This window comes from Malaclemys terrapin, chromosome 14 (assembly GCF_027887155.1).
Source record: "Malaclemys terrapin pileata isolate rMalTer1 chromosome 14, rMalTer1.hap1, whole genome shotgun sequence".
Taxonomy (NCBI): Eukaryota; Metazoa; Chordata; order Testudines; family Emydidae; genus Malaclemys; species Malaclemys terrapin.
In genome coordinates, this window is record NC_071518.1 from 33,812,862 (window position 1) to 33,825,974 (window position 13,113).

Sequence of the window (13,113 nt, forward strand, 5' to 3'; positions counted from 1 at the left end):
GATCCTTTTTGTGGATTGCAAGCAGATACAAATTTTATATCCATGCAGGGCTCTACAAATTCATGTGCAATTAGCTGTCCACTACCGCCACTTACAGGTCTCTTGGTCACTATTACTGCTTATCTAGTTTTTCCCACATTGCATCTCTGGGGTTCAGATTTTCAGCAGATGCATTAGACTGCATTTTTTGAAGATGAATCTGTATTATTATCTGGCTATTTATTTCTATCCACTCGGTCTGCTTTATTTCTGAGGCTGCTAAATATTTAAAAGACCACTTAGGAAGTAAATCTGTTATATTAATAAATATTTGTATAATGGCTTTCACTTAACTTACAGAAAAAACGTTGTTAGTATGGATTGCTGAGGTTCTCTGTAACTGCATGGAAGTAAACAGAAGTGAAAGTTTTGTGCATATCTGAAATCTTTCAGAGACTGATCGAGGATATGGGTGGACAAAGACTAAGTTATGCATTAAAATCAAGCACTCATTTAAAAATATATCATAAACTAGGGTTGTCTACTGCCCCATCAATGTTATGTAGAAGTTTAAAAACTCCAGTACAACAGTTGAATGGAATGATTCCTGATACCTGATATTTAAGTCTTGACAATTGTGCTTTCTTCCACAGAAGGAAGGAATACAGTGGAGGGACTCGTTCCTTTTTTGACCAGTGACAAGAGCCCTATGTTGTACCAAAAGCTGTTCTGTGGTCTGTTGGAGAAACAGAAGTCTCTCATTTAAAATGTAGCATGAAACATTAAACTTCTAGGAGCTAGAAAGTTGCCCCCCCTAATAAAGTAAAAAATGACATTTCTAACACACTTTGACACTGCTTTAAATTTTAGCCATTTTTATAGTCACAAAGCAGCCTTAAGACAGTTTGACTGAATTTTCTAAAATGTTGATTTTAAAACTTCTAAAGCTAGTGGTTTTAAATTATATCAGGTGGAATAAATAATCCCTTGTATAAATATGCCTTAAAATACTCCACTCCTGCATTTAAGATTCCAACACTTCAAACCACAGGATTGATTGAACATCTTGGAAATGAAAAGAACAATTGCAAAGTAGTGAAACAAAACAATGTAGCTTGGCATCTGAAATATCTATACATCTTGTAATGATAATGTTCTTGGGCTTATCCAGTGCCGTGAATATTGCAGGCATCCTACTGTGCTTTCTAATGGAGGCACCTTGCACACTTCATTTTCATTTTAACTAAGATATTTGATGTTCATATCTTTATTTACAGTTCAGTGGAACTGTCCTTCCAAAGTGGCCAGTTTGGCACCTCTTATCTCGCAGCTTACCTTCACATTGTATACCTGTATCGTTCATAAACTGAACAACATTAACATGCTGTATCCAGGTAACTTTAACTTGTTTATGGCCATTTTATTTCAAGAGTTTCTGAATTTGCACCTGCTAAATGTAGTGTACCAGTGTACAAGGACAAATGCTCATTTGTGCAAGAAAAATTTAAAAAATGATTCAGTTTGCAAGATGGTAAATTTCAGAGGCTTGTTTGAAGCGATCCTGAAAACTTATTCCTTAATGCTTTTCACTTTCACTGTGACAGCTTGGCTGTTGGCAAAAGCAACTTCTTTCTTCCTTCCCAGGCAGCAGCCCATCCTTAAGTACCTTTCAGACTTGGAAGAGCTTAGCATCAGTCTTCCTCTCAACCATCCACCAATAAGTCACAATCAATTTACCTCCATTAAGAAACCAGGAAATAATAAGTGACATGTGACTTGAACTAGACTCTGGCATACTCCCATAATCCTACCATCTCGGAGGTCCAAGTTGGAATATATATTACCAGGCTCTGTTATTTCTGCAGGCAATGGGTGTCTTGAACTCTTAGAGGACTAAAGTCACTGAGCAGTAGGAAAAGGAACAGACTTTTTAGTCAGTGGGTAATGAGAAATGAACATGAATTAATGTCATTCCAAGTTACCAGTGCACCAATCCATGAAATATGCCATGAAAAATAACTTAAGTCACTGCAGTCGTCTATTTAATTTAGCAGAGCTGTCTGTGATATGGCTGCCTCGTGCCAGAGGGCTACATTTGCTAGTTGAGAGCACAGTCACTACAATCTGAGCTGCCCTCTCTCCAAGGCAGAGGCAAGTGTCCAACAAAGCACGAGCGCGGCTGGTCAGGGTGGGGAAAGAGGTGATCATTTCATAGTCCATTTTAGACAACACTCGCTGGGAGCGAAGGACATCAAGAATGTGGTTGAGGCGCCCTTCTGTCATGCAGCTCAAGATAGTCTGTCGCCCACAGGCTAGGATCTGGCAGCAGTTGCCTTTGCAGCAAGGACCTTGAATAAAAGGAACAAATTTAGATACACCAAACTGTCAGACTTTTTCATGAAACTGTTAGCTAGTGGCAGCATTAATGTCAAGAATGAAGTGACTAATGGAAATGTAAGTTCAGTGGAGCAATAGGAGCTGATGAAGAGTTCATTTACTTGCAGTCTCTATTCAAAACTAGCACTGATCATAGACCCAGACCACAGAAAATAATATTTAGTGAGTGAGATGACTTAAGGGGAGGGGATTCCCAGGTCTGATCCTGGTAATCTATCATCTGTATAACTGTTATGTAAAGAAGTTTAGCTATGTCTAGAGAGTATTAGTCTACTTGCCCAAAGAAAATATAAAAATGAGATGGAAGGGAAGTATTTTTCCAACTAACCTTTTGCAACCCCAAGAACTACCTTGCTGGAGATGTTTGAAGTTGTCACAATGAAAGGTTAAACCACATACAATGGATTTTTTCCCCATTTGTTATAAACTCAGTGGGCCTATTTCACCATAAAACTTGCTATATTTTGTGAGGTTTTTCTTTAGACCCCTTTCCAGTGAAAGTCCACTTCTGAACAATGTGCCTATTCTGAACAAAAGTTGGCTTTGAAGGCCAAAGTCTGAGCTTTTAGTAACACAGGAATTGCCACCCTGGAACAGATCCATGGTCCATCTAGTCCAGTGTCCTGTTTCTTACAATGGTAAGTACCAGCTTCAGAGGAATTACACTAATTACCAGTAAATACACAAGAATATGGCCAAAGTACAGTTTTTATCTGAAACACTGGCTAAAGTGTGGCAAAATAAAATATGACTATACCACATTGCCAGGAGCTTCTGGTTCTTGGACTAAACTTTTCTTTGGAATCTCACCTGTTAATGTTTGTTCACACTGTGTGCTTTGAAATTGGCTATGATGGGGACTGTGCTCAGGTGGCAGCGATAACTGTAGTGGCTGCTGCTGCCACAGCTTTGGGTCCCTTTGACACTGACCACCATCTTCTCTGCTTGCATGTGGATCAGAGGTACAAGGAGTGGGAAAGGAATGCTGCAGAGCTGATTCTCTACTACCTGGATGAGCTGGGAACAAATAAAGATGGGTGAGATAAGACTTTTAAATTGGACTACAGCTGAACATAATAGAGATTTATCAATGGATAGTTCTGGATCTCTAATTTAAACAGAGGTTAGAGGACTAACTTGTCTGTAAATATTACATCCTGTGAACACTTGCTGCTAGATCCTCCCTCTTATGAAGTTTTTACATTTATTATGTACATACTCCATCTCTCACACTTTAAGAAAATTGTTTTATGCAAGAGTATGGATGATGAATTCCCAGGAGCGGAGCATCATCTTTTCATGCAGCATACCACCTCTGTTACACTACACATAATGGGACTGTTGTATATGGCCAAATAATAAATTTTTATTTGTAAAATTAGAAATTATAAGGGACACTAAACTTAAATCATATATTGCAAAAAGAATGTGCATGGGTTACTGAATTAAAAGTGGAATTTTTTTTTAAGTTCATCTTGAATATTGTTTCATACTTTGTTCCTGCCCCCAAAGAACTACAATACTTTTTTTGTTATATGTTTGTACAGCGTCTAGCACAATGGAGCCCTGGTCCTTGATGGAGCATCCTTGATACAAATAAATTAATAACATTGCAGTTGAATGTCTAGGTCAAATGTTTCAACTGAGTTTTAATTCTAGAAACTCTTCTTTGGGTTGTAGATTTTATAAAAGTTTTTTAAAAATGTAAACTTTGGGCTACATCTAAGTTGTCAGTGTCCTTTTAACTTGTTGATTATAGTTGTGGACTACTGTAAATTTGTGGATGAAGTTGAGGAAAATCCTGTTTTTCCCAAAAGGAACAGCCACTAATCTATTTCAGTACTAAGTATTAAAAAACCTGTATCATAAGTCCCATGTATTCAGAGGTTACCAAAGATCGATAATAGATTTTCTGTGGCTCAGATCTTGTAAACAAAACCATCAAAACAAAACCCACCTCCAATCCGCTTATATACACGAAATGCACATGGATTTAAATACTTTGTCAAACATTTGCCAAGACAAGCCGACAGTGAAAAAATGGAAGGATATGGTAGGTAGGAGTGGCTAATATGAATCATTCGTGGACTTCTGAAGAGATGGGACTCTTCCAAAGCAATTACTTTCTAATGTGGAGACATTTGACAGCAGCTATTAGAAAGTAGAGAAAAGTACTGTGGTGATTGAGGGCCTTGGTAGAGGGCTAGATTCACTCATGGTGGCAAAGGCAAAAGTAATTGCACCTCTCTGTTCCAGCAGGGTCCACTAGACCCAGGAGGGATTTGCTCTCTGGGGAAGAGCAGGCAGTTCTTGGAATGCCAGAGAAGGGCAGCTTTAAGTTGTAGTCAGAGTGCCACAGGTGTCTGACTGGTGGAGGGTGTTCAGGAGGGTGTACACTAAATCAGCAAATTCTATGGCTGCCTGGTTTACACCACCGAACCCACTGAATGTCCACTCATGTATGGGAATACACTGGCTAGTTGTGAGTTCTCCCTGTGGAGGAATGGTTGCAAAAATCTTGCACCGCTGCAATTCTCAGGGCAGACTCTTGCTACTGCAGAGAAATCTGTTGCTCTGGTTATATCCAGAGTTATATCACAGTTGCACTCCGAAGAGGGAGACATTTGGCATGTTTTTATGGATACTGAGACAATATGTAATTGTTTAATATTTTTATAGTACTTGGAGGTAAAAACATCTTGAGATGATCAGTCCTACATACCTTTTTTTTGTGTTGTGTTTGGCGCTGTGATATCTGCAAGTACCATCTGATTAGCCTTCTCTCTTCCTGCAGGGCTGTCAAGAACAGTTGACAATCTCTGTGCTGTTAGATGGACACTCTTGTCGATAAGCCGGTTGCTGTTTTTCTGTGCACAGATGACCTGACAGGGATGAAAATGGATAAGAAATTACTTCTAGCTTCTTGATAGAAAAGATCTCCCTTACTAGGCAGACTCCCTAAGGGAGTCTAAGTGCCTAAGTCACTTTTGATAATGGGACTAAGATACCCTTGAAAAATTTTCCTCCCCAAGTCCATATGTTTGCTCACCTCTAGATTGCGCACATGTGTCTGAAGCATGTGTGGAACTGAGCCTTTGCAGGCATTTACTGCTCTCTCCTGAAACAAACAAACAAAAAAATCCACTAACTTAGTAAAATATACACAACATTCAGTTCAAATGAAACTAAAAAAAATCATACACTGAATATTCATGGAGGTACTGCCAAAATATCAGGCACATACACCACATGATCTGCAGCTAGGAGTAAAATCAACCAGAGTACAGTTCTATTACGTACTGAAACAATATTGGGTTGTTTTGCCTTTCTCTACAGGTATTTATTTCATACTCATCACTGTGGGCGTTGGGGAAAACAGGCTTTTTCGGTGCATTACAAAATCACGTCATAAATGTCATGCCACCACAAAGACCAATGCTTGGGAGCTCCTTCTCCTTTTATGGGGTACTTCTACATCTGGTCTTCCGCAAATCACACCTCCTATTTCTCAAATTGCAGCCTCTACAACTTTGAGTTCGGAAGAGATATTAAAAAAATCTCCCAAAATCTGGGATGCAAGACTATTCTCATCAAGTCAGAATCCAGCACAAGTGAGATAAAACCAGGAGACTTTTCGCATTTTTCACTTCACAGACTGTGAGTTTAGTAACATGAGAAATCCCAGCTGCATAAGTATCCTGTGCTACCTTCCCTCCAGGCTGTACTGACAACTGATCTCAATCCTGACATCAGACATTGCTCTGCGGTCCCAGACCTGGACCTGATGTAACTGAGACTAATATTCACTCACAGCTATGTTGTGGTCTGATTGATCTTGGGAATGGATACTAGGATGAAGCTGCATTTTACAAGTAACCTCGGACAGAAACTGACTTGGGGACTTCAGAGATGACAGGCTAGTGCACTAACACATCTGGTTAACCTAGAACCATCCTTCTATTTGCTACTGCTGAAAGAACAGTGTGAGGGGGCCCTCCAACTGTCTGTGACTCATGCGTACTTATCAGTAATACAGTATGGAGAGTCTCACTTGTGAATCCTGGATTAAACTTTTGAGGCTGAGTTTAAATCTTGGATTGACGTATTATAGCTCTATCCGCTTTTAGGGACTGATCTTGAAATTTTAACTTATAGCCCTTTGAAGCAATAACAAAGAGACAAATTCCTGTTTGATTTCAAAGATGGTAATCACGAAAAGCAGGCAATGCAATTGTATGGGACCAAATCTGAATTTTGCACTAACCTTTGCATCAATCAAACTGTAGATTGCACTGGAAATCTTCTCCTTGCTAAAAGCACTCAAAATTCTCCTTAAGAGTTCCACACATTCTGTGGGAAGAAAAATGCATTTTAAATACAGGATGTATGCATATCCAAATAAGCAAATATCTATGCACCAATGTGCTTCCACTGATTTTATTATTCTGTTGCAATCATATTAAAATCTTTTAAATCACGTCTAAGTAACTTTGCCTTATATATTTTTATTTTTTGATCTAATATAAACAAATTAGGATCAGATTTTCAGAAATGTGCACACAAAAACCTGCATATTTGTACCTAATTTATTCATGTCTGCACAAAGCAATCACAGTAAAAGCATGTGCGGATGGCTAGTTGGACACTTCTGTGTACAGGTCTGAAAAATCTTGGCCATAGTTTATCATTCATGTTTCAGGGCTGTCTTTTTAGAAACAGAGGATTAGATCCTCAGATGGTATAATATAGCTACTCTGACTTAACCAACAGTGGGATTTGCTCCAGTGGGAATGGTGATTACTTTGAGATGGGACTGTTAAAGGTAAATCAGCCATTCTTCAAATACTGAATTTAGCTGGCAATCTCCAGTAATTTCCTAGCCTTTATCTATGCTAAATTTACTACACTATATTTAAACTAAAAATCTTGAACTGACTAAGCCACCTTAGAGGAGGGCATGGCATCCTTATTTAAAAAAAAAAAACCCAAACCAAAACACTACAGTATGCTGGTGACAGTGCCCCAACTGTTTCATCTCACACTGGGGTTACAACATTCTATTGTGCCATCATTACTGTACAGTGATCTAGGACATTAAAGAGACAAGGTGGGTGAGGCGATATCTTTTATTGGACCAACTTCTGTTGGTGAGGGAGACAAGCTTTCGAGCTCACACAGAGCTTCAGATCTACAACAACACTGCATTACTTAGGACACTCAGCCTGTTTGTGATGGCAACAAGGGGGAGCGAATACTGAATGTTACCTGCAGTTTGGGGCCTGTAATCTGGGTCTTGGTGCCAGCACAGTATGATGAGCTGTAACAGCCTGTTTCTCTGAGGCAAATTGCTCTGTATATACTCTGCTTCAGTCCCAGGCCGCAGGCCACTACACACTCCTGTCACAACTTCCAGCAGGTTTTTTTTGCCTGCAAGAGAATGAGAACATGTTATTTAAAAGTTAAAACCCTCAGAACTATTTTAAGATGATGTTTAGTGCAGGTTATTTTCTGTATTTTAAAACTAAGTCTGCTCTTTAAAAACGAAAAATAAAAACCCAACAACACACTCTTAAGTAAAGCTGACCAACTGTGACAATACTCATTTATACCTACTGGCAGCAGTCCATTTATTTCTGGTTAGAAGGGTTGTTTAAGCAATAAGTCACAACTGGATATGCAGGCATAACTGGTAACCTGCATGCACAAATACCCTATTTGCAGTTATAGTTACTGTGTATGCAGCCTAACCATACAGTTCTGTATGCAATTCTGCATGCAAATTTTTAAACAAATTATTCCCTTTATGCACAAAAGAATCTAATTCTTCTGGGCAGCTACAAAATGGCAGTGAAAAAATATGAAAGCACCGCCTTGCATGAGTATATTGTATATAGCATTTTTAATCCGAGCCTGTAAAGTCTGTCAGAATGAAAGCTGTTAGGTAGATAAAAACAGAGTAATCTGCTAGGTGACTTGTGATCAGCAAAGACACTGGCTTATTCTGACATCATGTGTATACACACACACACACAATTCACAAATGTGATTGCAAAATTACAGCATGCAGCCCCCCTCACTTCTCCCTATGGCATACGCCTGCATATTCTGTACTTGGGAGCAGGCTGGTGGTTGGAATATACAAGTATGTAATTCTCATCTTCATTCATAGTAGAAAATGAAAGGCTGAACTTGTGGAACATTACATATGGAAAATGAGGTGTATGGGGTATTTGTTGATGAATTTTGCAGGAGCCCTGCATGTCTTGATAAATCACTAGGGAAATTTTAAGAGATGTAAAATCATGAGCCTGTGGTCATTTAAGTTCCCATGGCACTCTTTGTAAGAATAAGGATGTTTGCTAGCCCTGATGTAATGGCCAGATTCTCGCTGGGGTAACTGCATCCTGCCTACTTTCATTCCCTCTGCAATTTTAGTTGGATACGCGATCCTTCATTTTTTGTCCAAAAGGGCTGTGCAATGTTAGTGTGCGTTGAATAGTTAGATGTTCCACTTGAGAGATAGTGAGTGAAGTGATTCTCATAAATAAATGTGTGTGTTAAATTGTAAAGATCTTTGGGGCCCTTTTGGATGACAGGTGCTATACAAATGTAATGTGACTTGTTGTAGAGTCATATTTAATAGAAATAGTCATTAAACAATTGCCAGGAAAAGTTCCACATCTTGCTGCTTTCAAAACCCCTGATTCTTGGGTTCTGTAGTGTTTAGTGCACCATAGGCAAGCAGGTAGTTTCCTTTCCTTGGACCATGTAGTGAAAAAGAAAGTCCCATAGGTAGATAGACCTGGAGCCCTTGCCATTTTCCAGATAGAGGAGAGTACTAACTGTAATGTAGTTTGATAATCAAGTACAGAGGCACAACCTTCTTCACATATGACTGCTCAAACTGAAATCTCATTGTTAGAGCAATCAGCTGTAAGAGAAGGAGAGTAAGAAGGATCATATTCAGGAACATGATACAGCACTGTCACTTTCATAGAACTCAAGAGAGACTAGAAGAAACTGATCCTTTTTTAAAGTATGTTTACTATAAGTTAAAAGGCGCCATGCTTTAAAGGAATGAGAACAGGACAGGAATCAGCACTCCAAAGTCTAGTTCTCAGCTCTGGGTGTCATGTTAAACAAATCATTTACCACTGCCTCAGTTTCCTTATCGGTAAAATGGGGATAATTTTCAGTATATTATACAGTGCTTTAAAGATCTACAACTCTGTAAAATTCCTCCTTTTCATTTTGTGGTATAAAATATGCAGAAAGTAGCATATTTTATAGTAATATAAGTCTAGCAAGAACTAAAAGTTCCTATTTGAGACCTGAAACTCTCATTGATTTTTAAACATGTATAAAGACTCAGTTCTACTCACTGGACAAGTTACTTGCCACTAAGGGCATGTCTACACTGATATAATTTCTAGCTTGAGTAGGCCTACCTGCACTAGCTCTGATTGTCTGGGATTGTACTTGAGCATGTAGCCCTTCCCACCACTTATGCTGCCATGGCTACACTTAATTTTTAGTGGATCAGGGCTAGCGCGGGTGTGTCACTCAATCTGGATATTACACTCTCCAGCTCCAGTGTAGACATACCCTAAAATGCTGCCTAATGTCAGTATGCTGGATTGTGATGTTAGTATGCTGAGTGTCACAAGCCAAAGACCTGTTGCTATGCATTAAAGATAAGCAGAAAGGTCAAAATAACAATTTAATAGGGTGCTACAGTGAACAGACTTAGGTAGTACATAGTAAAAACTATGCCATTAAAGCTACCCCTGAGAAGGTATCTGTTGCTTTTACAATAAGAATCTCCATTTGGGGCTAGTACTGTATTCCCTACAGGAGATGCAGAGCTATGGAACTGGGCATTATTGGGATACACAGTTGGCAGAATTTGTTTTTTTATAATTTTGACAGATAATACTGTTTATTTTTAATTTTTCCCCAATTGTATCGAATTTTTACAGTTGCAGAAAATTATGGGAGTGTCAGACAATTATTTAATGACAGTAGATGTTGAGGTTCAAAAAGCTAAAGTTTTATAACCATTCAAACACAAATTGCCAATATCACATGTCAAAATATACAAAGTAAATATCCTTAAATCAAACTCTAATAAGTTATCAAGCAGCATTTTTCTTACTTTGCCTATCTGTAAATTTCAACTATCATTGGAAATATTTTTGTTAGTTTGTGTGTACATTGAAATCAATATTTACTGACACTTACTGATCAAAAATTAATCCTTCCAGCACTGTAATAGGGATTTGAGATAAAGCGAGGTTTGAAAAGACAGGTCTGTTGGTATCAATGTTGCTTAGAGGAGGATAAATTCAGAAAAAGATAATTAACCATCAAGAAAGAGAGATATACGTACCTTCAAAAGGTTTCTGTCTGCTTAAGCTTTCCCAACATAGCATTCCAAAGCTAGAGGCAAACAATAACGAAATTGTGCTTGTTAATTTGGAATCTGTGTTGGTGTTGATTACTTACTGAAAAATTGAGTTAATTAGTTCAAGGGAAGGGTATTTTCCATGTTACACTAAGTCAGGGAGGGCAAACTACGGCCTGCGGGCCAGATCCGGGCCCACAGGATTGCCAGCCCCGTGGTGCAGCAGGGCTAAGGCAGGCTTCCTGCCTGCCCTGGCCCTGTGCCGCTCCTGGAAGCAGCCAGCACCACATCCCTATGGCCCCTGGAAGAGGTGGCTGGAAGAGGGCTCTGTGTGCTGCCCTCGCCTGCAGGCTCCACCCTGTGCAGCTCCCATTGGCCAGGAATGGGGAACCGCGGCCAATTGGAGCTTCGGGGGTGGTACCCACAGGAAAGGGCAGCGTGCAGCGGAGCCGCCTGCCCCATCCCATCCCCAGGAGCCACAGCTGGACATGCTGGCCACTTCTGGGAGCAGCACGGGGCCAGAGCAGGCAGGGAGCCTGCCTTAGCCCCACTGCGTGCCGCTGCCACCCTGGAGCTGCTTGAGGTAAGCGGCATCAGGCCTGAGCCTGCACCCCTCCTGCACCCCACACCTCAACCCCCTGCCCTGAGCCCCCTCCTGCACCCCAAACCCCTGGCCAGAGCTCCCTGCAGCACCCCACACCCCTCCTGCACCCCAACCCCTGGTCCTGAAACCCTTCCTGCACACCGCACCCCCTCCCACGCCCCGCACTTCCTCCCGCACCCCAACCCCTTGCCCCAGTCTTACATTCAGGCTCTGCATACAATTAACCCTCGGGCCAAAAGGTTTGCCCACCCTTGCACTAAGCCCTTCCTTATTAGCAGGATTTCCATTTTTGCATACTATTATATTTCAGTTTCCAATTGAGCTGTCCTTATACAATACTCAAGGGATATAACAAAGACCAGCTAGAATTCTGTTTCAGGGGAAAGTCTTGCTCTTAAATCCTGTAGATTATTTTCTAAAATACCTCACCTAATTTCCATTTGTGGGTTTCAAAGCCTTTCACTTCCTCTTTTTTTGTTGTTGCAGTAATTATAAAGTGTTTGGTAGTGTTGAGTATACTGACAAAGGAATGAACTAGCTGACTCACTAAAAGCTTGATCCAAAGCCCAATGAATCTTTCTTTACATCAGTGAAATTTGCATCAGGCCCTAGATCTTTTTTTTCCATTTGTAACTTCTAGGAGATGTCACTATAGCATTTAAATGTACTTAAATCAACATCAATATTGGTGTAAAAACACTTGGATATATACGCAAAACAAAACATATATTCCATGTCACACCACTGCTGGACACGCACAGGTCTCATGCAATACCAGTCACTTCCAAACATCTATAATTAAAAAGGTGTGACACCTGAGAATGGGAATTATGCCATCTGAAAGTAAGCCTTTCACTCCTTTCCTGTTTGAGCCTCATGTATTCTTCATGGACAACAGAGGAACAATCACATCATTCATAGGTGTTATTAAATACATATATAATATGTATATTGATGACAACAGAAAAGGCGCTGAAGTTGTTGGCCTCATAACAAAAATAAAAGCTCTAACACTAGAAAATTGGCCATACGTAATACAGGTCTGTCGCATCTTACGCGCATTTAACATGTGCGAATTCAGCTTTATGTGGTCGGCAAAAACAAAACAAAAAAGAGAAAAATAACAATTTAAATACTGTTCCTGTAGTGCGGGCGATTTCGCCCACCATTCCACTCAATGTAATTTTGACTGTACATGGTTTTCACTTTACGCGCTGACTGCAGAACGTAACCCCAGCATAAGATGAGACAGACCTGTATTAGGTATAAAGGTTGTCATAGACTCTGTGGTGCCAGCCATGAAGATATACGTCCATAGAGTCACATAGTTGCTATTTTTGGATTGTCATTCATCCAGAGTATCGTGTATGTGCCCTTTGGATGTGTGGCAGACAAGATGGCGGAGTAAATAACATGCATTCTTTATGTAAGTCACTTCAATTAAAAGTTAATGCCTGATTAGGAATAGCGAGTTCTTTCAGAAGAGATTCCACAGGATCTTAAAGGGACATCATCAAGATAAAAATCATATTCTTATTTTTAACTAGATTTCAACCAAGCATCCAATAATTGTGCCTAAATATTAAATAGTGGCACAACTGTCTACACCACCAACAGCAGCCATTTAAAAATCTAACTACCTGACTTGTTGATATTAGGTTTCTAAGTGGATTGCACTTGTTTGTGCAAATAATTGTCTACAGTTTTGGCACCTACATTGGACATTTAG

At 39.8% G+C, this 13,113-nt stretch overlaps 1 protein-coding gene across 1 annotated transcript in view; it reads right to left on the reverse strand.

Annotated features, from left to right (window-relative positions):
• Positions 1-512: 512 nt before the first annotated feature.
• The window catches only part of LOC128848710 (receptor-interacting serine/threonine-protein kinase 2-like), a 39,632-nt gene continuing 27,031 nt past the window's right edge, over positions 513-13,113 (reverse strand). Inside the window, exons 8-14 of the mRNA XM_054048811.1 lie at positions 10,766-10,815; positions 7,642-7,803; positions 6,641-6,726; positions 5,426-5,494; positions 5,099-5,258; positions 3,187-3,393; positions 513-2,327 (exon numbers count right to left, since the gene is read on the reverse strand). Coding sequence (XP_053904786.1) covers positions 2,005-2,327; positions 3,187-3,393; positions 5,099-5,258; positions 5,426-5,494; positions 6,641-6,726; positions 7,642-7,803; positions 10,766-10,815 — 1,057 coding nt within the window. The 3' untranslated portion in view covers positions 513-2,004. The remainder of the gene's footprint in view (positions 2,328-3,186; positions 3,394-5,098; positions 5,259-5,425; positions 5,495-6,640; positions 6,727-7,641; positions 7,804-10,765; positions 10,816-13,113) is intronic.